General features: G+C 41.2%; 1 protein-coding gene across 11 annotated transcripts in view; it reads left to right on the forward strand.

Annotated features, from left to right (window-relative positions):
- The first annotated feature begins 43 nt into the window (after positions 1-43).
- Positions 44-27,296, forward strand: part of DYM (dymeclin) — a 226,070-nt gene continuing 198,817 nt past the window's right edge. Inside the window, exons 1-6 of one of the 11 annotated variants that reach the window (XM_062611731.1) lie at positions 44-109; positions 3,787-3,836; positions 12,015-12,195; positions 24,726-24,778; positions 25,406-25,499; positions 26,780-26,913. In XM_062611731.1, the coding sequence (XP_062467715.1) occupies positions 12,056-12,195; positions 24,726-24,778; positions 25,406-25,499; positions 26,780-26,913 (421 nt within the window). In that variant the 5' untranslated portion in view covers positions 44-109; positions 3,787-3,836; positions 12,015-12,055. Of the gene's footprint in view, positions 110-214; positions 277-3,786; positions 3,901-12,014; positions 12,196-24,725; positions 24,779-25,405; positions 25,500-26,779; positions 26,914-27,296 lie in introns of those variants that run through there. The other 10 variants (XM_062611742.1, XM_062611737.1, XM_062611735.1 and 7 more) reach the window with 10 other exon arrangements.

Below are 27,296 nucleotides of genomic sequence, written 5' to 3' on the forward strand. Positions count from 1 at the left end.
CGGACTACACTTCCCGGCGTGCCCCGCGCCGCCTCACTTCACTCTCCCCGCGGACCGTTGCGCATGCGCGGCGCTGCGCGTTGGCGACGTGGAAGGCCGGAGGCGGGCGGTGGGTACGGGCAACGGCGGCGGCGCGCGGGCCGCTGAGGGAAGCGGAGCGGGGCCGGGCGGGGGGGACCCGCGGAAGCCGCACTCGGTACCGGGGCGGGCCCGCGGTACCGGCCGCCTCCTGCCCCGCGGCGTTGCGGTGCGAGCGGACGGGGCGCCGCTGACCGGGTAAGCGGGGCCTCGGCGGTGCCTCCGGGCCCGGCCCGCCGCAGGGGGTGGGCGCCGGGCAGTGCTGGCGGGAGCTGCCGCCCGCCCTCAGGGTTCCGGTTATCCCTTGTCACGACTGCCCCCGCTCCCTGTGGCGATGGAGGGGCTGCGGCCGTGCGGGAGCGCTCAGCACTGAACCTGCGGAGAGTTCCTGGCGCTGCCGGTGCCCGCTCCTGGGCAGCGGCCCCGCTGTGGCCCCTCGGCCCTCCCGGTCTCCGGAGGTACCTCAGCGCTACGGGGCTGCTGCTGTCGCCATAGTGCAGGCGTCAGAGCGTGTAGGAGAGCGTTCTCCCCGCATTGCTGGTGTTGCGCTCTTAATGACGCTTATTATTCGTGAAAACGGTATAAAATGTCGTGTTTTCCATTCTTGTGTAGTTGTAGTGTCCAGGGGTTGCTTCTGCAGTGCCTGCTCAGGCGCCCTGTGCCTCGTGGTCACTCGTGGCTGTTTGTTTTCATTCCTTCCAGGGGTAATGATTAGCAAGAGTGGGGAATGGCTTAGCTGAAAAGAGAGTTTTTACCTTAACAGATACCAGGCTTTATCTTGTATTCTTTCACGCCAGGCACTGTTCGTTTGTTATTGGTAACTAACTCTACCTGGACCAAATTGACCTCAAACAGGAGCTGGTAGCAAGAACTGTTACAAATTTAAATATAAATGCCCCATCCCTGGCAGTGTTCAAGGCAAGGCTGGACGGGGCTTGGAGCAAGCTGCTTTAGTGAAAGGGGTCCCTGCCCATGGCGGGGGTTGGAGCTGGATGACCTTTGAGGTCCCTTCCAACCCAAACCGCTCTCTGATTCTATGTTCCTATGATTCTATAATTATTAGTGTTTAATCTTTTGCACCAAGTGTAGCGAGGCTGTAATCTCATTTATTCCATTGCGTGCACTGAGGGATAACATGCTGGGCTGCAGTTACGATCATTTGAGGTATTTTTTTCAAGTAAGTAGGTTGTTAATATTTCCCCTGTTGGGCACTTTCTGAGTGTGGGGGAGCAGAAGGAGCTCCTGGGTGGTTGGTTCCAGTTTCCTGACACAGGCTGCTGGGTTGTGCAATCCCCCATTTAGTCAATTCCCAACTAAAAACCGTTGAAGCTAGGCTGGATGTGGTTCTGGGCAACCTGGTCTAGATGAATATGTCCCTGCTCATTGCAGGGAGGCTGGACTGGATGAGCTTTGAGGGTCCTTTCCATCCCAAACTAATCTATGATTCTATGAACTTGCTTCATTTGGGGTGAGTTACAACGTGTCCTTGCTCCTTAAATTGCCAGGAGCTCAGGGAGGCCACATTCCATCCTCTCCTTGGGTTGTTTTCTCTTTTCATGTTGCTGCTGCATCAGCAGAAGCCCATGGACAGCTCTCTCATCTGGCTGAAGCGACCATCAGCTCCTTCTCTTCCTATCCTGTGCTGATCCTTTAGTAGCACAGCTTCTAATGCTTAATACTTTATGATAAATTCAGTAGGAAAGTATTTATAGCAAATTCATAACGAATTTAGATGGCTCTGGTGCTTCCAGCAATTTTTATCAGATGAATAGGAAGATCTCAGTGTGTTTTTAACATGCTGGTGACTGACAGAAGGTATTATGAAGTAAGAAATCCTGTTTGGTGGCTGGTGAGCTGATGTCAAAGTGCATGGTTAAAGGTGATAACGATATTTCTTCAAAGTGTATTCTCTAGAGTGAAAAGCCCCCTGCACCTTGTGTTAATTGCGCACTTTGGCAAGTGTAATTTCATTTGCAGCAGACTCTGGAGATAGGTGAGATAAATCATGATGTGTCATATCGTATAAAATTATGTATACATGCAAAACAGATTTGGCCTTCAGTATAACATGCTTTTTTATGCTCTAGGTAGATTTTTATCTGTGAGAGACAGTTAAAACAGAGACAGATAGCTCTGTTGGAAAAATATGCATAATTCCCAATTGTGTGAAGGGTACAGATGCCAAAATAATTGTATAAGCTTTGAAACAGTAAAATCTACCTGGTCTGCAGACCTTTTAATGAACATGTAAGCATCTTTTTGAAGCTTAAAAGGGGTTTGATTTATTTTTACTTTTTAAACATCATTTTGGCCGTTACACAAGATTTATTTATATCTGAGTGTAAAACAGGGAGAAAATCCTAAGTACCTGTAACAATAATTTTAACATCCCTTCCATAAAGAGATAACTGTACCAAACCACTAGTTATGCAGATTATTAAATTTTGTTAAGTTTAGCATGACTTGTGTTATATCCAACCCAGCTGCCCATTTTAATTATGTTAGTAAATTGATGAATTACTAGAGGTTCTTTTTTAGGTAGATTTAATGATTATTAAAAAATAAAGTGGGGGCAAATTCATCAATAATCATAAAACATTTTCATAACAAACAAAATTCTCAGCACTATAATCCAGAATAGGTTATTATGTACTCTCTGTAAAACTGTGCTTTTGAAGACCATTGCTGTATATATGGTAACAAAAGTGTCTTTTTTGCCACTGTAAGAAGTTGTGGTTGAACCAGAAATATTGGTACTGATATGCAGGATACTCTTAAGCTGTGAAGTCAAGTCTTTGTATGCATTGTGCATACTCTTTATTTTTTAAGCTCCTTATTCCACTGATGTTCCTGTTTAAACTTCAGTTTGTTCCTCTCACTTTATAGTTCCAGTACAGCGCAGGAGTTTCACTGGTGAGGGCAAATGAAACCTTTAAAAGAAATAACTGGGCACTGCAAAGAGCAGGATTAGTATTTGAATTTACACTGCTTGAAACTTTTGAAAAATATGCTATATGCCTGTAGTGGTTGTTTAACAGGTGGAGAAAAGTGGATCCTTTTACACAGTGCTTGCCCAGCCTTCCTCCCTTCTAATGGCGCTTTGCTAATCAAATTACAGAAATTATCTCTGCATGTCTTCCAGAAAACACTTGCTGTGTTTGAGTTCTGACATTTACTTGGCATGTAGGAATGTAAGAGTGAGGATAGAGGTAATTTTATTTCTTTAATTGCCTCCACACCACCTCTCCTTCCCGCTGTGACAGGATGTATTTCTGAAACTGGTGCTGTCATTCCACTCTCAAATTGGTAGGCTGGATGCAGTAATTATTTAATAAAATGCTGTGACTGGAATTACGTAGGAGGTCAGGAAAAGGATCTTTATAGTTTTTGCAGGTTAAAATTTTGTTAGTTCCTGGCAAATTTTAGAGGCTTTTGAACCTTCAGGGAGGTTTAGCCACAGGTATTGTGTTTTAGTGTGGGAGTGTAATTAGCAGCATTAAAAGGGTCAAAATTAAAGAGTCCCTAACAGATCCTGTGGAATTTTATATTGAACTTTATAATGAATTTATAAATTTTGTATTTAATTTTATAATGAACTAAAGATCCGTTTTGTTGAATGTGTGTAAATTAGACAAAGAAGTACTTAAATGCTATAAATGCTTATTTACCTGTAAAAGTTAAATGAAGTCTCTCTGAACTTCTTAACAGGTGTCTGTGGGATTCGCATCCTGTCTGGAAAAGCTCCTTCAGGAGGCTTGGTACGTTCCTGCTGTCTTGCCTCTGACAAAACATTGTGAGTGGGGAGAGAGAGGTAAATCGATTGTGTGACTTAATGGGTTTCTACCCCACTTAATGGGTATGTGCTAATGTAAGGGCTGATACGTGGTGGGTGGAGATAGCACGGTTTTGGGGTTTAGGTCTTCAAAACAAGATTCGTATTTACCACATATATTTCCTTATTGGTGACCAGAGCCATAATGTAACATTTTCATATTTTTTACAGCAGTGTGTTTCAGAAGTTTTTGTTCTCAGGCAAAAGGTTGGAGCAGTAAGAAGGAATGGCATTTTTATGTCAAGTTTTTTTTGATCATGTATAACTTTAGAGAAGGGCAGTTTGAGCAACGTTTTGATGATGTTTTTCCCCTATGAGTCAGTAGTTCCATTTGGGGGCAAGACTCTGAAGGTAACCAGTGATGGTGACAATAGTACATCTGAAATAAGCTATTTTGAGATTAATAAATAGGCATTTCCTTAGTGATCGAAATCAGGAGATTTGATCACCACAACAGTAACCTGTTGCTTAGTGATTATATGGAAAATATGTATTGGGCTCCTGGGATGGCACTGGGAAAATAGATAAGCTGTACATCTTAGTCTCATTTATAGAATTTAGGTTTTCATTTTTCTGTCACCTCCTTTCCAGAGCACCTTATGGCAAACTCTGAGATTACCAGAGGGTGAACTGGCGAAGGCAAAGGTGATTTATAGCATCTGTTGTTGAGCAGTTCTGTCAGCAACCGCAAGATCCCATTTCTCCTGCTCATATCCCATTTCTTCTGCTTGAAATACACCTAACCAAAAAGGTCTTAAAAAATCCCTTCTTCAGCTGTGAGCAGAACAACTGTCCTGTAGGTGGGTTGTGAAGTGAGCAGATTGTGCTCTTCAGAATTAGGCTTTTATTGACGACTGACTCCTACGTAAAATGGTGTGGGAAAGGAACTGGAGCAGAAAACACAGTATCATCACTGGTTTTTGCAGCTGCTGTTCGCCTTCCCTTTGAGTGGCCTTCTTTGCCTGCAGTAAATCTATCAAGATTAATCACTTCTGCTATGTGCAAGACTCTTTAGGCTTCAGTGAAACCTGTAAGGACCACGCTAATGTCACTGCAGTGCTGCTCTTGCTGCAGAAGAGGAAGGCACTAGAACAAGTTACAGGAGGATGAAAAAAAATGCTGTGTTTGTTCATCCAGCAGACTAAAGAGTGGTCAAGTCAGATGATTTTTATTGAGAGCTACCTAAAGACCTGAAGATGGCATTTTCTTTATTTTTCTTGTACTTAAGCATTGTGTGGACCACTTCATAATTGTGTTGTACTTTTGGACAGCAGTTAATAAATACATCTGTCCTCAGGTGTTGAGCTTTAAGGAAACACGCTTTGGTACCTGGTGAATGGTTAGTGTCCTGTGGTGCAGAAAAATGTATTTTAAAAGATTGTAGACATAATGGAGACTTTCATGACCTCAGACAGTAACTAGCAAACTTGATAGACTCTAAAAAATAGTGGGTAGAGGAAAAATAGAGATATTTCTAGATATTGGTCAAATAGACAATTTGAACAATATCTTGAAAGCTGTTTATTTTTTCTCTTTTTTGTGGGGTCACCGTATGTGTCTGAACACTTTCAGTCTGGAAGATTAAGGGGTATGGGTAGAGGGAACTGGAGAAAGGAGTGGTTGCCAAACATGCAGCAGAAAAGGGGAGGAAGATTACGAGTCAGTACAGTGAAAAGTAAAATGAGCACAGTCTTTCCTGCAATAGTCATTAATTTAAAATCAGTAGGAAGCGTTTTTAATTTGTAGTCATGAAGGATGCATTAATTGTGCTCTGAAATCTCCCAAGCTGCTTGGTTGTAAGTGGCTGGCGTATAAAAGAATGTGAATTCTTAGTAGTGGATTGACTGCATTTGATGATTGCCAGGCATTAAGTTTTAGCTCAAAAATTTTGACTCATTAACATGCTTTAAAAGCAGAGATTGTTTCAGTGCTTTTCTCTGATTCAAAAAGGCAAAATTTCCTGTATTCTGAGGATTGTGAAGATTTTTCCTTTCCCTCTCAAGCTCGTGTTACAGGCACGAATTCTTATTGCCGTGTATTTCTGCATCATCACTTTTTAGCAAAATGTTACCAATTTAATTGGTAAACCTCAAATTCATATGCTTTTGTACCTCTTTTTGGGGTATGAATGATCTCTTGCTGTGAGTGAAATATTGATATGACTGCTTTTTATCTATGAAGAAAGATCAAGTCACATCTCTAGTTGGGTGTTCTTTTTCCCTTGCCTCACTAACAACACCAAAGCAATTCTCCAAGCAGGTACAGTGGAATAAACACTTTGCATGCAAGGAAAGCTGCAAAGCTGTCCCTTTTAAGGGAGGGAGCAGCGTCACTTTGCTTTTCAGATACCTACATGCATGCTTCAGTGAGTTAACTGCAATTTAAATTACAGGGTCTGTTGAGTGTTGCCTTCTTTTCCGGAAGTGAGCAGTAAGTAACTACAGATAATTTAGGGAAGAGAAACTCCAGTTTAGCTGCTGACATCAAATCTATTTGGTTTTCCAGTATCAGTGCTCATTTAATAGGAGCTGTTGGAACAGGTCCAGAGGAGGCCACGGAGATGCTGCTAGGGCTGGAGCAGCTCTGCTCTGGAGCCAGGCTGAGAGAGCTGGGCTGGGTCAGCCTGGAGAAGAGAAGGCTCCAGGGACACTATAGAGAAGCTTCCAGGCATTAGGCAGAAGCTCTTCCCTGTGAGGGTGCTGAGGCGCTGGCACAGGGTGCCCAGAGAAGCTGTGGCTGCCCCATCCCTGGCAGTGCTCAAGGCCAGGTTGGACACAGGGGCTTGGAGCAAGCTGCTCTAGTGGAAGGTGTCCCTGCCTGTGGCAGGGGGCTGGAACTGGATGAGCTCTAAGGTCCCTTCTAACCCAACCCAGTCTGGGATTCTGTGATCCTGTGATTCCTTTTGTGTCCCAGAGGGCTGTGTTGCTTCACTGATGGACAGAAATAACATCTCTTTCGTCAGAAAGTTTCTGCAGTCTTTGGGATGTGATGAAACGTGGCAGAGGATTGTCAAAGCCGAGGTGCATTGGGGTGAGGATTAAAGCAGTACATGCAGGTGCTTGCTGAGATCAGCTTGGAGTTATCCAATCTCCTGTCTTCAGTTTGATTGCCTCTCTTTCAGTGGGCCTGGAGATGTTTTGAGATATTTTGTGTCTTGCCTGGAAAATGGGAGTATTTTGATAGGAATAAATCTCTCATTTGGGAATACAGAAGTGGGCTAGTGAGTTGCAAAAGCTGGTTTGCTGGGTTTGAGGAGCTTAATAAAGGCGTCAGAAGAAGCAGGGCTTCTGGTTTACTGCAGCTTTCCCTGGTCTAGTAAAGCAGGATAAAAGAAATTAAACAGATGCTTCCCATGAGCAAACCTGAGGGCTGCACAGCTACTGTAGACAGCTAACTCTGATCCTGCACGTGAATATACATCTGCAAGATGTAACTTAGGTTTTGTCTGACTGTTCTTTATCTTATGATGCTGTATCTGTTAGTTGTGTAGGTATGTGTTGTGTGTGATACTTAGTCCACAAAGCATTTGATCCTTAGGTATTGTCCTGGGTTCAGGTATAAATATTATTGTCATATAAATGAGTAGACAGAATTCAAATATATTGTGTGGACAGTAAAATTCAAGTATTGGAGCTGAATAATGCCTACTGTCAATGTAGCTTCCATTGTGTGGAGAGCAGTATATATATATTGCAGTAATCTTATAACTGTGGGGGAAGTTGTATGTTAGGATTTTGTGGGATGGTTTAATGTCTTATGGGTGAAAGATGGTGTGAAACCTGAAGTTCTTGGAAGCAGATAGGGATCAGCCAAAAGCTTCAGTGCAGCTGCTTTGGTAATACTTGAATAAGCAGCATTACATCTCAAATGTTCTCATCTTTGCAGTGGCATTGGCTGCTTTGCTGGAAAGGAGAACAATGTCCATTAATTTTAGTTTATAAAGCAGCAAACTATGAAGGTAACCAAGTGCTGTTATGTATGGAAATGAAATTTTTTAGGTTTTCAAATGTATAATAGCATCACTTAATTTATTTTAATACGGTTGTGTTAAAGACCCAACCTATAAAGCACATCTCAGATGGTAAAGTCATCTGCATGACTGCCTCAAATTCTTACACTTTAAAGTACTAACTTAAACCAAACCACAGAAACCAAGCCAACCAAACATAAAACCCCAAAACACCAAACCACAGCTGTATATAATCTTCATTATTCAGGTTGTCTTCAGACTCAACCAGATGACCGCGGTGAGCATAGCTTTGGAAGGGGGCGATTAGCAAAATGTCAACATCGGGAGTTAAGTTGTGAGACCAGTAGGAGATCTATTACCTGGTGGAGCCGTAATTACTTACCTAAAATTATTTAATTAGAAGGTTTAGAGAGCGTGATAAGTTTTTTTTCCAGGTTCAGCAGTACACATGCTGTACCTTGAGTCATGGGCTCAAACACAGCATGTATGTACTGCTGAATTGCTTTCAACTTGAAGAGGGAAAAATGATGTTCTTGTAAGCACTGTTAATAATCGATATTAAAATCTTTTAGAAGGAACAGTAAACTCAGTAAATTTCTATCTACCCATAGCTATTTGAGTTTGGGATGAGTCCTCGTGCAAAACAAACTTCCTTGTGTTTACTCTGAAGGGTCTGCTGCTACATCATGGAGCCAAGTTCTAGGACTAAAAAGGTGTTGGGTTTAATAAAGCATGTCAGTTGTAGACAAAGCTATGATTCTTTGGGGATGTTCCTAGTTTATTTAGAAAGAAAACCGTTGTGATATGTAGAGGTAATAATACTATGTTAAACCAAAGGACTTGCTAATAAATTGTCTCTTTTCCTTAAGGAAAAAAACTAAGTTAATGCTTCTCAAAAGAAGGCTTAATTAATTATTTTTTTTTATGAACCACGCTTTTTTTCCTTTTTTTCTTTATTTAAATGTATTTCCTGAAAAAAAAAATTAGATTCCATTGGTAATTTACTTCTAGGGTTGGAACTGACTTTTTTGGAGTGAATGGGTGTCGTAGTTTAAGCACCAGCTACTAAGAAGGAGAAAAATAACTGTCACAGCTGAATTCAGGACAACGGGGATTTCCTGTTACTTGGTGCTTAGTGTGGCTGTCCTGCTTCAGCATATGAGTAAGCAGAAACTGTTCAGCTTGGTCTTCTGAAGTGGCTTTGGGATCCCCTTGACTTGCCTTGCTGTGTGATGGGGCCTTGGTTCTATGAAAATCACGTCTAAGTAAGGATTAGGTACAATTTCAAAAATACCGTGGCAGTTGTGTTCCAAATTGGCTGACCTTTTGTGTCATCTAAAGATTGGAACCTCTACTCCCTTAACCAACATACAGCTAGATGGATGAGAATACGAAAGAGCGCATTGCTTAACAGAGGTGTCATGGGATTACAGAATCCTGGACTGGTTTGTCTTGGAAGGGACCTTAAAGCTCATCGATTCCAAACCCTGCCATGGGCAGGGACCCCTTCCACTAGAGCAGCTTGCTCCAAGCCCCTGTGTCCAGCCTGGCCTTGAACACTGCCAGGGATGGGGCAGCCACAGCTTCTCTGGGCACCCTGTGCCAGCACCTCAGCACCCTCACAGGGAAGAGCTTCTGCCTAAGAGCTCATCCCCTCTGGCAGGTTAAAGCCATTCCCCTTGGCCTGGCCCTACAGGCCCTTGTCCAAAGCCCCTCTCCAGCTTTCCTGCAGCCCCTTCAGGCACTGGAGCTGCTCTAAGGTCTCCCAGACCTTTAAATTATTCAGAAGTGCCGAGAGGGGACTTGAGCTGAAATATGGGTCCGGGGTCACTGTCACTGGTGTTTGCTTCTGCAGTGGTTGGACATGTGCAAACCAAGGGCTGCAGGGCAGATATGCCCATGTGCAAGCTAAACCTTGATTCTACTTCCAAGTGATGATCCAGTATTCCCTTATATTATGCAAAATTTGTTTTCTCCTCTTTATTCTATTGCTTCAGTATTTGTTGGCTTTGTTTCAAAGGTAGCGTACATGGAGTGTTGGTCTTTTATCTTTGAGACAGCAAAACTTGTGTGTAGGTAAGATGCTTGCTTTCTTTTGTGTGAGTAAGCATTCAGCTGAAGTTCTGGAAATCCTCTTAAACTAATTACATTTTATAATCCTTTATTGCTTCTCCCCAGAATTCCCTGGCACCAACTTCCCTTTTTACTGCTAGGCTGCTTTTATATTTATCTTCCTGCAGCTAGTCTTCATGGCAAAAATGACTTCTGCAAATGCTATAGACAGTGTTGTCAGAGGTTTTTGCTATATGAGACATATCTATAAGGTTATAAGGTCATTGTATCTCTCTCTCCTTTGGTCAGATATAAAGAGAAGTGGTAGAAAATAACTGCATTAGAAACTAGAGCTCCCTGGGTGAGTGATAACAGAGTTACAGCAGTGGAGTTGGAATAAGAGCAGATATACTGGTTCAGTATAAAGTTTTATCTCTGACTGCTAGAGCAGTGAATAGTGATAGTGGAGGATGGAGCCCTGGAATGAAGGGGAAAGAGTGCGGAGTGGTATTTTCCTAGCCTATAGTGTCCCCTGCAAACAAAATTTAGAAAATAATAAACATTTTCCTCATTTTTGTTGGGTGTCAGCTTTTAAAGACCTCTTTATTACTTAATAGTATTAAGTATTCTGTATTCTGCTCTCCATTTGTGCTGGTGCTTTCTTGTTTCTGAAATACTTGGGTACTGTGCATTCACTCTAAATCTTGAGGGAAGTTCTTCAGGTAGCCTTTCGGATGACTGCAGACATCTCATCTAGTTGAAGATGTCCGTACTCATTGCAGGGGGTTTGGACCAAATGACCTTTGAATGTCTCTTCCAAACCAAACTATTCTATGATTCTATGATTGCAGCTTTTCATGGCATCTCTGTTTCTTTATAGTAAGTTCTCTTCATTTTTGTACTAATCTATATTCATATAAACTGCTACTAGAATGCTCTTTTCTGGGAGTAATAGCTTCTGCAAATAGAGGTCTAAGAGAATCAGTGCTGGAGTACTTCTTGGAACAAATCCTATTGAGACCAAGGGAGGTGTTGCTGTTTCTGATATAGCTGTCTCTGTTCTGTCTTATGCCAGCTGAGGAGTGAATATTTAGGTTTCACAGTAATATCTTGCACAGCAATTTTATCTTGATGGGGGTGCTTTTTTAAATACAAACTTCTAAAGCTATTGGTCACCGTTATTTCCCCTCGAAAGGTGGGAGATTATTAAAGCTGATGTCCTGGAAAGGTTTAAGATGCTTAGGAGCATCCCTGGCACATAGTTAATTGCATCGTGGTGTTTTTATTTTCTTTAATTAAATTGTTTATGAAGTGCTGATAAGCAGCATGAAGAATTGAAATCTTTTCATTCTTCACACAGATCCAGTGCAGCACAGCAAGTAATGAAAAGATGTTTTGGAGCATATCCCTGCTGACTTGTTCAGTGTTGCTTCAAAAAGCAGTTGTTTCTGATGTGTTCATTTTTTAGCTTTCCCCCATTGAAGTAGTTGGCTGGAACCAACCATGTTATTTTGCAAATATCAAGAGGTTCAGTAGTACATTTCCTCACTTAATTCAAATTAACTGTGTAACATAGTGCTTGCTCTGGCAAGGTGGCTGTTATTAATGTGTGGATCATTGATGGCACGCAGAAATTAGCTGTGTGATGGACTTCCATTCTTGACAGCAGGAGTCATTTTCTATCTATGTATATTCAGTTGGAAAATACGTTTTTTGAACAGTTTGTTGACTTGACACCTCTGTTTAAATTGTGAATTCCTTGAGTTTTTCCCCACTGGTGGCAGCCTTGGTATTGATACAAAGTGTGACACTGTTACTGCCGTGTGATTTATGAAAATTCAAGTGAGATGATGACTGAAGTATATAGCACAGTAACTTTTCGTTTCCTTGGCTGGAGGTGTTATTGTCCCAAGTTCTTTGAAAGAAAATCTTTTTAATAATGCCTTTCTGTGTGCCTATTTTCTACATTTCAGTAATTGTTCAAGGTTGCGAACTGAAGCTTTACTGATTCTGGGTCTGTATATTCTGTATTTGTACACAAGACTTAAATGTTTCTCTCTTTTTATTTTTTTCTTTTTCTAGAAGAAATGAAGATTTAGAAACCTATTTGCCAAACAAAGAAGATGGGAGCAAATAGCAGCAGCATCAGTGAGCTTCCAGAAAATGAGTACTTAAAAAAGTTATCAGGAGCAGAGCCCATCTCTGAGAATGACCCGTTCTGGAATCAGCTGCTGTCATTTAGCTTTACCACTCCAACAAACAGGTAAGAGGGTGCTTGTTGAGGAACTGAACTTTGTTAATGTATTTATAGAAGTGAGAAGTCTGAAAGCAAATGAATGGGTTATGTTAATTATTCCTGTTTTAGGTAGGGAGCTATAAATGCCTAGGTAAAATGAACAGTTGTTTCTAACTCTTTCCACCACTTCTTCCATTCCTGTGTGTGCCTTTCTTTGTAATAGCTGTAATTGCTGTTCATGGTCCTTGTAGCTGGGAAAGATCAGAAGTAGGGTCTGTAGTGTTAGGGGTGGCTTTTTTCTTTTTGGTTGGTTCTTTTTGGTTGGTTTGGGGTCCTCGCTTTTATCTTTCTTTGAGGAATTCTCTGGAGTTAATGAAGATTCCAGTGTGTGATGTTTCCTCTCAACTTACAGTGAATTCTCCATCTTGCATGTCTTAGCTGTATGTTAGCTGTTAAGTTTCTTAGTCTGTATGCCTTTTTTCCCCCTTCACTCTTAGATTTTAAAAAGAAGTTTGGAACTTGTCTCCAAGTCTTTTGTATTTTCTAAATATTTGAAATTGAAGTTCTGCATGTCTTTTCACTCTAGCAAGTGGTGTATGTATAAACAGAACTAATATTTTTTGGGAGGATCCATAGCATATCTCCAGAAATGCAGAATATAAGTCCTTGTGATTTATGTTAACCCAAGTCCTTGGCTAAATTCATTGGCCTGGTCGGTGATTATCGGTCTCACAAGGACAATCTGGTATTACTTAATACTTCTAAATAGTACTTAAACTGTTTTTCAGTTTACAGTATCATCTGACACTTTTCTATCAAGTGAATGTCTTATTTACCCTGTTTTATTAGCAGTATTTCCTTGCAAAGGAGCTAGTTTTTTCATAGAATCACAGCAGACTACAGCTAAACACTTTGTGTTGTAGGTTTAAATAAGCCATAATGTGTGAGTGCTGAAACAGGGAACACTTTCAGTCTTTAAGAAATTTAACATATGTTTGAGAGGTGTTTTGGCAAACTTTACTGTCATTTTTGTTTATTATTTATGATCCTGTAATTTATTTTTGTTGTTAAACAGAGCTGTTGTGAAAATGCCAGTCAAAGGTTGGTTTGTTTAGGGTTTTTTTATTCAGAAGGTGAAAAACTAGTGCAGATTCATGAGGTCTCAAACGTTGAAAGTAAATTAATGGTTGAATGGAATACGATTTCTAGTGAGGTATAGCTTACATGTTATCTGACTTGCCTCTGTGATCTATCTTTTGCAAAGTACCTTCTGAACGGCAAAGAACCACATTTATCTTTCTAACATAGATCAGGTAGATCATCTGTTGTCTTCTACTGAGTGCCTGTGAGTAAGTGAAAGTTCACACAACTGGGAGGGAAAATCATTAAACAACCCGGAGGCACGTACTAGGTGTTACTTTTGTAAAGACTGAGGAGGAGGAAGGATTTTGGCTTCTGCATGGAGAGAGTAGCAGGAGATCAGCAGGAAGGTGCAGTGTTGTGAAGGGTTGTGATGCTGGTAGGGGGCAGTATGTAACTGTTGGTGTGTGAGGGAGCAGTTGTTCTCCAGGATCCCTGAAGACATAAGAACTAATTACAGCATACCCATAATGAGCAAAATTTACTGTGAGGGTGCTGAAGCGCTGGCACAGGATGCCAGAGAAGCTGTGGCTGCCCCATCCCTGGCAGTGGTCAAGGCAGGCCTTGGAGCAACATGACTTGGTGGAAAGTATCCCTCCTGTGGCAGAGGGTTGGAACTGGATGAGCTTTAAGATCCCCTCCAACCCAAACCATTCTAGGACAGTATGATGATTCTGTGAAGATGGTAAATATTCTAAGAAGCCATATAGTACTATATAGTTTTGTTTTTAGGGGGAAATAGCTATATATAAACCCCCAGCAATTCCTTTCAGTTGTTCTGCTCTTCTCTCACCCACCAAAGTAATTTTTCCTAGCTTGCTTTACAGCTTTTTTTGTTCCTACCTCATGGAGTCAGATTCAATGGAAAGTAGTTTTGCTTAAAAAAAAAAACAAAACAAACCCAAAACAGTCGCATCACCCCCCAAAATCCCACCAATACCAAAAACCCCACAGCAAGCAAAAAAAAACGGATCCAAAAGCATGTTTAATTGTCTGACCACCAGATGGTGCTGTTACCTAGCAGTTCGAAGAGAATTATTTGGAGAGGCATCTTTTGTGCAGCTTAATTGGAAGGAAACAGAAATTTTCCATTAAGTTGCATCTACCTGAAAGAACCATTTGACAAATGATGCCGGGTGATGTTGGCTGCACAGCTCCCTCAGCCATTGTTTAACTCGGCTAACCTTGCCTGCAGCGACAGAACAATAGAGGTCAATGTTCATTTTTGAGATTGATATTTCACAAGATTTCAGTTTAATTCTGTTTTTTTTTAATGAGGCTTGAGCACAGGTCACACTTCTGACAGCAGCAAGGTGGCAGTTTGTGACTGTTGTGGGAAGGAGCTGGTTTTCACTATCAAACAGGACAGATTTTTAAAGTTTTATTCTGTTTTCAAATTACACTTTTTTTAGTTGTGTGTTGCAAAATTAGGGACTGTTGGCAAATGTTATTAGGAATCATATAAATGTTGTGTGTTGTTTTCCTGGAGGTAATTTGTGGTACTCAGGAGTGAAAGATCTATCCAGCTTCCTCAGACTTTTGCAGAGAGAAGATTGATTGGATCCCCAGGGAGAAGAGGCTTGTATTCTCTGGATGCTGCTTTGGACATACTTCTGTTCTGCGTATGGCAGTACTATAGGGAAAGGGGAGGAGAAAAACATACTTAGAGCAGCCTTCCAGTATCTGAAGGGGGCCTACAAGGATGCCAGAGAGGGACTTTTTGTCAGGGACTGTAGTGATAGGACAAGGGGAAATGGGCTTAAACTGAAACAGGGCAAGTTCAGGTTAGGTAAAAGGAAGAAGTTCCTTACTGTGAGGGTGGTGAGGCACTGGAATAGGTTGCACAAAGAAGTGGTAAATGCTCCATCCCTGGCAGTGTTCAAGGGCAGGTTGGACAGAGCCTTGGGTGACATGGTTTGGTGTGAGGTGTCCCTGCCCATGGCAGGGGGGTGGTAACTAGATGATCTTCTGGTCCTTTCCAGCCCAAACTATTCTAGGATTCTATGAGAAGGTAGTAGGAACATGCACAGTAGCAGAGAAAGCAGCCAGCAACAAAAAGACACCATTGAAAACTCAGTAATATTCGGGAGGTAGTGGGGCCAGGGTATATTGCATCCTTTCAGCAACTGATGCTGAACAGATTCACCTTGCTGTCAGGTAACCTTTCCCATGGCAAGGTAGTGGTGTCTGCAAGGAAGGTGAAAGGGTACTTGTGATACATTGAAGGGAAGCCTGAATCAGCGTGTAAGTAAGTGTAAAGTGATCAGTGTGAATCAGTGTAAGATTTTTAACACTCTCCAGTGCATGCTTCCTCCCTTTTGAATGTGTGGATAGTTCTTTGCTTTACTGAAGCTGTTCTGAATTAGTCCAGGTACAGCTGCCAAAGGAAGGTATTTTGGACTGCCAGACTGAGTTGGATCTTCTGAGGAGCAATAGTCTTTTAATCCCCAACATCAGAAGCCCGGGGCCTTGGTTTGGTAGTTGGTGGATTACTGGTTCTCTAATGTGAGAAGGATGAAAGTGTGATAACGTATCTGATGGCATTTTTAGTGGCACTGCTTTCCTTGCTCTAATGTCTGTCCTCATTTTGTTAATGCTTTGCTTTTCTCAGCACTTCATACTCTTTTCTTTCTTTGTCATTATTTTGCTTTTATTACTTTCCCCTTTCAGTTTGGTTCATCTCTTTCTCTACCTACCCATTTCTAATCAGCCTGATTCTCTCTCTTTGCTTTGTCTCCCCATCCATACCTGATCATATGTGTTAATCTCTGTGGTTCCATGTAGTTCTTAAGTATTACTCATTTACTCAGCCACATCTTCTTTACTAGATTTATTTTTTTCAGTCCAGTTAGCTTTTTCATCTGTTTCTGTGAAGAACACAAGGTAGTTTGTAGGGGGGAATGAAGTTTGCCAAATACCAGTGCTGCTAACTGTAAAGTTGCTGTGTCTCTGTCAGCAGCACTGATTCAAGGCACTCCTGCCCTTTCACTGTCCCTTCCAGTATTTATTCAGGTCTGCCGTGGGTTTAATAAGAAACTAATCTGTCTAAAAAACAACAGAGCAAAAAGAAGTGTATATTTTTTCAGCCAAGTTAATTCTCTAGAGTGATTCATAGCATGGCACCACAAAACAATCCTGGCACAATGAGAGATTGATTTTTGGGGCACAGCAGACTGTTGGGTTAAAACGTGGGATTGTTTAAACCTGCTGTTCCATCCAAAAATGAACGTGAAAGTGCGTGATCAAAGCCGAGCTGGCTGTAATATTCTGCTTTTCTGGGCTGTTTGTTCTTCCCCTCATAATGTTGATTTTCTTAGTAGTTAAGCACATAGTAAGACAGAATATTAAGTGGGTGTAGTTCTGGTCTGTGCATTCACAAACCCTGATGATGAATCAGCCATCAGCAGTTAGAAGTGAGCTGACAGCGAATCCCTGCTCACTGCCTGTGACTCCCCTTTCATGAGTGATGGTAACAGCCAGAGCAAGTCTCTGGTGTTTGGCAGATAAAGCCATTGCAGCCTTACACAATTTAGGAATCATAAGAGATAAATAATATATATATGTGTATATATGCACAAGTGATAGTATAAGGAAAAGCTATCAGCAGTTCAGTTTTGAGTTGCCTGATGCTTTTCATTGTAGAAGGTGTATTGTGATACCCTGTTCTGTAAAGCAGGTTGTGGATGCTGAGAAGGTAAAACCCTCTTGGGCTACAGATGTGTCTGCTGAGAAATTTCTGGTTTCATCCATTAGGAAATACTTGGTGGTCTAAGTTCACACTCCTGCGTGTCCTTTTTCTTTTCTTTATGGTTCTTTATTTGTTGCACAGAACAGATTCATGGGAACTGAATTAAAATTGTATAAAACCTCTTAAATTTGCCACTTCCTACATTTTGGGTGGGTGACTTACCAATCCGAGTAGTGTTTGGGTATTGGAAAAATAAAATACAGCTTTTCTAGGTGTTTTTTTTTGGTTATTATGAGCAAAAGCTGTGACGTTTACTTTGGAGTCTTAGCAATCCGTTTTGTTTGTCTGACTCTTCAGTGAGTTGCTACCAAGAATCCACATCCTCCTTAGTGGTAGTGTTAGTTACAATTCTTTCCTGGTGGAAAACTTAAACCAGAGTTAACTAACACAGAACTTGCTGAAAATCATGTGCTATTATAGTATTTACTATTCCACTTTGTTGCTTCCCTGGAGTTATTAATGAGTTGCTGGTTTAAGAACAGTGGGCATAAGCCTTTAATGGGAAGACATAAAAATGAGGAACTTTTATGTTGCCTTAATATACAATTTGAAATTGGTAGAATAAATTATATGCAGCTTTAAGTTCTCTGACATCTTTCCTCCAACTAGTACCTTAAAGTCAGCACTGCCACAGTATGGATTTACTGAATGGGCTGATTCTTAAATTTTATATTCAGTGGCAAAGAAGAAAGCTGTACTGAGAGCAAAAAAACATTCCTTTGTTTTTTTTTTCTTCTGTTTTATGGGGAGTTAGTTTTCTGGGTCTTATTCTTAAGGATTGGGCCTTATTCTTACCATAATAAGGGTGGCATGGTTTAGGTATGTTTGTCATTTCAGTTTCTATGCAGAATATTTTCCATGTTGCAACGCTCTAACAGTAGTCACAGACACTTTGAAACCTGTATTGTGATATCTTTAGCATAAAAGCAGAGAAAACCATGTTCTTCAAAAATGACTGCTGTCAGGAAGCAGCTTTGCTGGTCATTTATGAGTTACAGGTTTGCTGAAGTCTGTAGACTGATTAGTCCACAGTTAGTAAATTTAAAGTAAGGCAACTGAATTCAGCCACTCTAAAATAACTCCACTGATTTTATTTTTCTCCTCCTTTGTATTTTATTTTTCCCCCTCTTCTTTTGGGAAGTTGTAGTTTTCTTACAATATAAACTGGAATAGCTAGCCTCAGAATCAAGCTTTCCGGTAGCGTGAAGCCAGAAATAAAAATCTGCAGTCAGTGAAGAAGATGACTTTTTATATTTTTTTTGTGCAATAGACTGCTTAAATTACCTTTCTTCCTCAGCTTTACTGAAAACGTACTTTTTTACATAAAACTAAAATTGTGAAGAGGCTCCATGTGCTGTGATCAGTAACTACAATGTGATTAAATCCCAACAAAATTAAAGACAAAAAAAAATTATGTAAGATCAATTGTGAAATGATAGAAGAGTAATTTCAGCAAGACAGTCTAAATACTGTTCCAATATTACATTTTACTTAGTTAATAATCACTGTCTGTACGTATGATAAATAACCCCAAATTTTCACTCGTTCTTGTTGGACATGAAGCCAGGCTGAGAGAGCTGGGCTGGGTCAGCCTGGAGAAGAGAAGGCTCCTGAAGGGGAGACCTGAGAGCAGCTCCAGTGCCTGAAGGGGCTGCAGGAAAGCTGGAGAGGGGCTTGGGACAAGGGCCTGTAGGGACAGGCCAAGGGGAATGGCTTTAACCTGCCAGAGGGGAGACTGAGATGAGCTCTTAGGCAGAAGCTCTTTGCTGTGAGGGTGCTGAGGCGCTGGCACAGGGTGCCCAGAGAAGCTGTGGCTGCCCCATCCGTGGCAGTGTTCAAGGCCAGGTTGGACACAGGGGCTTGGAGCAAGCTGCTCTAGTGGAAGGGGTCCCTGCCCGTGGCAGGGGTTGGAACTTGAAGGTCCCTTCCAACACAAACCAGTCTGTGGCTCTATGAATATAAAGAGGTAACTTTGATTTCTGTTCCTATTCCCATATAGTTTTGGTGGGGGTGTGTGCATTGAGTTCCCAACTGGCATTTAAATGACAGTACAGGTTTGAGAGGTTGAACTTTTTTATCAGGATAAAAGATGCTTCTAGTATTAAAGGGGCAGTATTTGAGCGTGCAAGTTTGATCTTTGTTGAAGTTCTCTGACCTACCTAGTACAGAGTCCTTACTATGTGATCTAAGTTCAGTGGTTTTGCTGCCCCCTTTCCTACGGAAGGGGGTTACCCTCGATTACTCTTTGCTTCTGCAGCTGATGTGTGATACCTGATGTCAGCTTGAAAGTAAAACAAGGTAAAAACTTTCTCTGAAGATATTCTGTGCTGTTAGGAAGCAAATTTTGCTGTTAATTTTGCTGAAGTCTGTGGGCCTACCCTCACCAAAAAAAAAAACCCAAAATAATTTCTTGCTTTCTTAAAAGAATTTGAAAATGCTGGAAACCAGATCACAAGATGAGGCAGGAATTCTTATGATTTTTTTCCTGCTTCTCACATGTCTTCTTGGATCTGAATAAGCCAGTCAAGTCTATGTGGTTACGTATACTTTGAATCCTTCGTGTGTGTCCCCTGTGCTCACAATCTGTTTGAACCCCCAAACAAGGTCATACCTTTTACTTGCGTCTTGGGAAATTATAGAACTGGTAAATATGATTGGGATATGTATTACTTGTCCCAGAGCAGGTAGGTGGTTTAGTGCAGGTTGTGCCAGCTGAAATATAGGATTACATGTACAAACTCACCCAGGTCACTGTGATCGCAGTATTAAAGATTGGTAGCCTGAGCCTCGTGTTTGCTGCCACGTGTCCCGTTCAATGGCAGGGCTTACTGGATGTTGCTGAGGTGTGTGGGTTTCTCCAAGTGGTGCTCAGCAGTGCTGCAACACAGCAGAAAGGGTTTACTTGCCTTGCTGCTTGTTAATGCTAGAAACTGATAATCTTGTTCTACTTGAGAATATGCTACCAGCTGTTGTAGACCAGGGTATATTTTGTGCCCCCATCCGTAATGAATCTCTCTTCTACCTTTTACATGTTACAGAAAATCCTTCAGAAGCTGTCTTTCAGTTCTGAAAAGGTGTGGTCTTGACTTTCCCTGTTCCTGGTGGGTAAAATTGCAGAGTGGAACATGTGTGGGATATTTTCCTTTTTTTCTTTCTGAAAGGTTGTTTTCTCCTGGATCCCCCCATAGGTGCTTCATTATGGTTAAATATAATATGTTGATGGGGATCAGTTTAGCTGCATTTTAGACTTTCTCACCATCCCCGATAGCAAGCTTCTAGAATATGTATCTATGTATATGCATACACATATGTTTGGCAGCAAGGCAGTTTGTGTTCTTTGGGTGAGGCTTTTCAGAGAGGATTGGAACTTTTATCTGTGGTCAGTGCAGTGAAGGAGCTTCAGTCTCTCAGGGCTTGCTCTTGTCATTAGTACTGAAAAATACTTTGGATACTACCAGTGCTGCTCTGTGGATTAGTGGAAAGACGGAAGTTTTAGTGTTAAGTTTCCATTCTTACAGTCGTTAACCAAATGTAATCTCCACAGGGATTGTAGAGCAAAGTCAGTACTGTACCTGGTCCTCACGTTTCTTTTGTGCCAGCTTTATGAGTCTTGCTCTGGCATTTTCTTCCTGAGTGCTCATGCAATGTGTCTTCTGTCCTCACAGCACAAAAAAAACATGCAGACACCATTCTGCAGGTCTCTCACTTCCCTTTCCTACCCAAGTGAAGGCAAGAAAGCCACTGCCAAGCTTTGCCCTGGGTAGCTGAGAATGGGCTATTTACTGTGTTTCCCACTATACTCTATCCATGAGCCCATCCCTGGGGATGTAGCAGGAGTATAACTACTATTGAGTGTGCATGTGTTGGGTGGTGTTCTGCTGTAGTTCTTCCTCACTAGGTATTTCCGTTGGGTGAACTGAAGTTTAGCAGATGATGTTGCCTAGTTTTGAGCATAGCAAAATTCAGTTTTGTGTTTTTGTTTTAGGAATAAGAGGGAATGGGCTGTATACTTTGTTTTTCAGTAAGCATTCAGTTTTGGTTTTTTTGTTAGGAAAAATAATGACTCAAGTGTTAAAAGCTTCGCTGAAGATCTGAAGGTCTTGCTTGGCTTACCACTGTTTTTGATCCTGGCAACTTGTAGAAATGGGTCAACTCTGGAATTTGTTTGAGGACTTTGTGTAGCTTTTAACAAAGGGAAGAAAAAAGCCGTGTAAGAATGCTTTATGTTAAAACCTGACTGCTTAGAAATCAGGGCAAAATGAATGAACCGTAATTAAAAACTGGATGTCTGCATTTACTGTTTAAATCCTAGAGGAATTACAGTAATCAATCAGGCTATGTTACAGAAGTCCCCAGCATCTTTGGGTAGCAGGATGTGGGTCACGTTGCGTTGGATTACAGCTATTCAGTACCTAAGAATTCTCTGCTGAGTTGGTGCCCAGTGTAATATTCACCCTGCCTCTCAGCTCTTAGGAAGGAATACATACTGATGACAAGCAGCCAAACGGACAAATGTAAAAGTATTTTAAGAAGTGCAGAAATTCCTTGTTTCTCATGGACTTAGAAAACTGTGTTGTCTGTAGTTGCTGCCAAGGTGTTTTAGCTTTATGCCATTTGTTTTTTATTACCTGGCATGTGTTTAGCACTGAAGCCAGAGACCACTTTTGAGAGCAAGTCTAATGTTTTTAAAGTGTATATGAAAGTGTAAGTTTGTTCTTGCTGAAACTTGTGCTTAAGAGCAATTTATGAGAGGAACGAATGCTGATATTTGATATATATAAAAAAAGCTAGTCTCCATACTCTAAAGTTGTCTAAGGGTGTTCAGCTGTAGGTGAAGAGCTGTCCCTGCTGTCAGCTCACTACACAGAAAATGAGCCTGACACAAGGGAAAATTTGCAGGCATCTTAAAGCTTAGTTTATTTCATGTCTCCATCTCCTTTCAAAAAGGTTTGAAATAATTCTTTTGGCTGCTATTTCTACCAATATCCTTACGTCCTCTTTCAACCCTCAGGAGCTCGGGCACACCTCAGAGAAACTCAACAGCTTCTAAGAGCTCCACATGGGTTTTCAGCAGTGGAGCTGGCTTAGGGGCTTCCCACACAACACCACAGTTAATCTCAGCTTGATGCCACAGTTCTTAGGACTGTGCTGTAAACTGGATTACCATCTCAATTTAAAAGCAGAAGGAAGGGGGACTGCTTCCCCCACCATTGCCTTTTAGAAAGTCACTGGCAGAGCTGTAGGGGGTTGCTGAGACAGGTTTTGAGCAGGTGGGACAGAGAGAGTGTATGCAGGACCATTCCTTTTTGCCTTCAGTGCTATTTTTATATAAACTAAGTTAGTAGTCAGAAATCTTAATGCTTGGGAAACAACAGTGACTCAGGCAATCTAATTATGGCAGTATTAAGTTCTGCAATATTTTTATATGAGGAGAGCTTGAATGGAGGCCACACCACTGACTTTTATAGGCTTAATTACTTATTCAGGTTTCATTACATTGCCACTTTCCTATTTATTCTGAGATGGTGATTTTCATACCTTTAATTACAAGGATGTATCTGCGCGTGCTCTGAAATCGTTCAGCCTATATTACATACTGTGTTATATTTGCAAGCATTAAACTGTTTAGGGATTTTTGACTGGCTTTTGATTTGGGGAACTTCAGAAGGACTGCAGTTCCTGTAGGTCAGACTGCATGTTAATTGAGTCTGTAGGAGCTGTCCAATCTTCTCTGATACTCTGAGCAATAGGACAGGGGTGATGGTTTTAAACTGGAAGAGGGGAGATTCAGAATAGATACAGGATTTTTTTTTGTGATGAGGGTAGTGAAACAGTGGAAAAAGTTGCCCTTTAGGTGTTAATATTGGGACACGTTTGTATTGCTTAATGTGGCATTGGACACAATATCTTATTATTATTTGTCTTTTTTACCCATCTATTACAGAATAATATATTTCCCATATATTATTCTGTTTTGTATTCAGGGGTCAGTTAGTCTGTTCTGATAGGTTTGTAGTGATGGAAGTGTATAAATGTATTTTATGTGTTTGACACTGCTGCTATTTATTTTCAATGGTTGTTGGCAGGTTTTGTTTTAGTGCTTTATTGTTCTTTTCAGCGGATGTTTTCACTGGGGCGTACCAACAGGCAGGTAATGAAGTTGTGAAAACTTCGGTGTATCGGATGTGATTGTTGCATTAGTGTAATAACAGTTGCAGGAAAGTGGTGCTTTGCTTGAGGTAAAATGTCAGGTTGAAGATCCTTTAATTTATTCTTCTAAAAAAGATGTTATTTTATATGATAGTTCTTGTAAAAATTAAGTTCTGTCTGTAGGTTGCCATCTGATGTGTAGGTTCAGTGGCATCAAACTAAGCATGGCAGCATAGAATCATAGAATGGCTTGGGTTGGAAAGGACTTTAAGATAATCCAGTTCCAGCCCCCACTCTCATGGGCAGGGACACCTCACACTAGACCATGTCACCCTAGGCTCTGTCCAACCTGGCCTTGAACACTGCCAGAGATGGAGCATTTACCACCTCTTTGGGCACCCTGTGCCAGCACCTCAGCACCCTCACAGTAAAGAACTTCTTCCTTTTATCTGACCTGAACTTGCCCTATTTCAGTTTGAACCCATCACCCTTTGTACTATTGCTACAGTCCCTGATGAAGAGCCCCTCTTCAGACACTGGAAGCTTCTCTGAGGTCTCCACGCAGCCTTTTCTTCTCCAGGCTGAACAGCCCCAACTTTTTCAGCCTATCTTCATACAGGAGGTGCTTCAGTCCCCTGATCATCCTTGTGGCCTCCTCTGGACTTGTTCCAACAGTTCCATGTCCTTTTTATGTTGATGACACCAGAACTGCACACAATGCTCCAAGTGAGGTCTCACAAGAGCAGAGCAGAGGGGCAGGATCACCTCCCTGAGCTGCTGCTCACAGTCGGGGGGTGCAGACCCGTGCGCAGCAGGGGTTCTGTGCTGCGAGCACACACAGAAGCCGGCTCATGTTCATTTTCTCATTGACCAGCACCGCAAGGTCCTTCTCCACAGGGCTGCTCTGAATCTCTTCTCTGCCCAACCTGTAACACTGAAGCCACAAAGATACTAGCAATATGAAGCATGTAGTGCCATCACTTCACTTTGACAAACAATTAACGTTTGACTATTAGTTTCATGTATTATAGTCACTGTACTTCGAATGCATCTCATACTGCCTGTGACTGTGATTACCGAGTGCAGGAACGGCTTCTCCAGAGAGATTGTGGAGTAACTCAAAAGCTACCTGGTTGTGTTCCTGGGCAACCAGCTTTAGGTGGCCTTGGTTGAACAGGGAGATTGGACAAGGTGACGGACCTCCAGAGGTCCCTTCTCACCTCAACCACTCTGACTCTGTGATATCTGTGTAAACCACCTCATCATAGAATCAGAATGGTTTGGGTTGAAGGGACCTTAAAGCTCATCCACCACCCTCACAGGGAAGAACCTAAGATCTAACCTGAATATCCCCTGCTCAAGTTCAAACCTATTACCCCTTGTCCTATTGCTAATGGATCAGTAAAATTAGGTGCTTCATAGGAATATTTTACTACTGTTTTGTAATGAATTTTCACTTCAAGTGCAGGAACCCAATTGCTTCTGTAACCATGTTTATTTTCTTTTTCCTCTCTCCTAGTGCTGACTTAAAGCTCTTGGAAGAAGCCACAGTCTCAGTCTGCAAGTCTTTAGGTGAGAATTTGTGACATATTTTTTCCATATGCTTAATCATGTGCACATCCATGTCTTTAATAAACCTAACTTTCCTTCTATGTGTAGTAGTGTAAAGAATGTATTTTGTGTATATATATATCCCTGGCTTTTAGAAGCTTCCATTGTCAATTGTTTTGTAGAGCTTGAAATAACCGAAAGACATAAAATAATTCCATCCCTACTATGTTTGTGTACTCTGCCCTCTAAGTTGACCAGTAAAGGGAGAGAATTAATTGTAGGTTGAAAGGAAGAGATAGTCTAAATGTGATCAGTGATGTTTCAGGAAGGTAAAAAACTAGTTATGAAAATCTGCCCATGTCTCTTGACAGGAGACTGTTGTGCTATAGATAGGTCTTGAAGGGAAAGCAGTAGGAGCTCTACATTTGGGCTATTTTAAATCTAGGCCGAAAAGTATGTTTAGAGAAGAGTTACGGAGTAGTAAAGCATGTACTGGAGAATCTTAAAAGAACATCAACAGCTGTGCAGAAAAACTAGATATACTGTGCTTTAAGCCTTTGAGATTTGGTTTCATTCTGTGTATTTTTTGAACTAAGTAGTGTCAACTTAGAAGTGCTATATAATCATCTCTTATTTTTCCTCATTTAGTTGAGAAGAATCCTCGAACAGGAAACCTTGGGTCATTGATTAAAGTCTTTCTTTCTAGAACCAAAGAGTTAAAAATTTCAGCAGAATGTCAGAAGTAAGTGCCCAAGGAGAAAAGCTTTGTGTGCCGTTTCACTTCTTAAATGTTGCTTTTGCTGCTAGCTCTTGAGTTTTTTACTTCACTAGTAAACATGCTCACAGACCAAAACTTAGAATTCTCTTAAAATGTTATTTGAAAAGAAACAAGTATCTAGTGCTTTTCCAAACACAGGTTAAGTGTAATGGGTAAATAGATCACTGGGGGGAAAAAGGCATGTTTGTGTTCATCCTGTGTTACACAAATACATTTGTGTACAGGTGGTGTAACTTCTGGTTACTACTGGTTTAGAGCCGTTTAAACACCTGTCCTTTTCAGCTAAATCTTAATATGTGAACCAGTGTTGATAAAAATATGGAAATATTTTAAATTGAGTTGGATTTGAACATGAACTTCTACACAGAGACATTGCTTTCGAATCATATTGTGCAACTTCCATTAGTTTTGCTTGCCGCTTCCAGCAGTAGGAAAGAACTCCAAGAGTTGTGTGTAGAACTGTATAGTTTTTGCATGAAGCTTTCTGTAATTGTTGCCCCAAACCCATAGACGAATGTCCAAGTCTCATCAGATCTGGGACTTCAAAAAGGATGATTTTCTTTTAATGACCCTTTGTACCAGGACTGTCTTCAGCCTGGATAGCTCCTGCTGTTTTAATCCAAAAAACACTCTGAAAGTACAGCTTCAAGCAAGAGCTTGACTATGTGCTGTTGGGTGGGCTTCCCAGCAGATGTTTACTGGGACTCAAGAAAACATAAAGAAGCTATATCACCCTTGCATTCAGAAAGCTTGGAAGACATTTGTGTATGTTGCATAGAAAAATCTTGCTGTACTGTGCTCCTGAAATGCCTATGGTCACCTCCTGGCTGTTTTGACTGGGAAGAGTGCTCAGGGAGACAGAATAGCTTCTCTATCTGAAACTGATGGAAATTTTCAAACACCTTGATGGCTTGAGTCCATAGAATGTAGAAACCTGAAGAAGAATGCCGAGCTACCTGGTGAGCTCTTCAAAGAGTGGTGCTTCTGGCAACTGTGGTGTTTTTTAACAAGACAAATTTAGCAATAAAGTTGTATTCTCTTGGGGGAAGGAAAAAAGTACTGCTTTTAAAACCATTTCCAGTTTACCATATCATCAACTGAAGACTCCATGCTTGAGCACTTTGGCTTTTCCTTGCTTTAACTGTAGGAACCCCTTTGTCTCTGGCATATATTAACTTGTGGCTTTTGATGCAGGTTAGCGGGTTAAGCATTATTGATTCTTCTTTGTTTCTGCTCTTTCCTAGTCACCTCTTTATTTGGCAGGCTCACAATGCACTGTTTATTATTTGCTGTTTGCTGAAAGTATTCATCAGTCGAATGTCAGAGGAGGAGCTGCAACTTCATTTTACTTACGAAGACAAAGCACCGGGCTCATACGGTAGGTATACAATAGTGCTAGTGAAGCATATATCCCACAAGAGACTAAAAAGTTCTTTGTCAGTGTTGGTCGACATGGCATTCAGAAACATGATTTAGTGATGGCCTTGTTAGTGTTAGGTTAATGGTAGGACTTGGTGATCTTAAGTGCCTTTTCCAACCTAGGTAATTCTGTGATTCTCTGTTTTGTTTAGGCTAAGTATCCAAAACGTTGCATTAAAACTGGAAATGAAGTACTCATGAGGTTCTTTACAACATGTTTACAATTTGGGGCAACCTGTGAGGTTGAAAGTAGGTAGTAGTAAAACAGACTTATTTCCTTTGGGGTCTGAATTTGGTGTAAACCGTCTTCCTTTGTATCATACATATGAAGGAGAACACCTT

The sequence above is a fragment of the Pezoporus occidentalis genome, unplaced genomic scaffold (genome assembly GCF_034315485.1).
Source record: "Pezoporus occidentalis ecotype Australia unplaced genomic scaffold, CSIRO_AGI_Poc_V1 ctg157, whole genome shotgun sequence".
Classification (NCBI taxonomy): domain Eukaryota; kingdom Metazoa; phylum Chordata; class Aves; order Psittaciformes; family Psittacidae; genus Pezoporus; species Pezoporus occidentalis.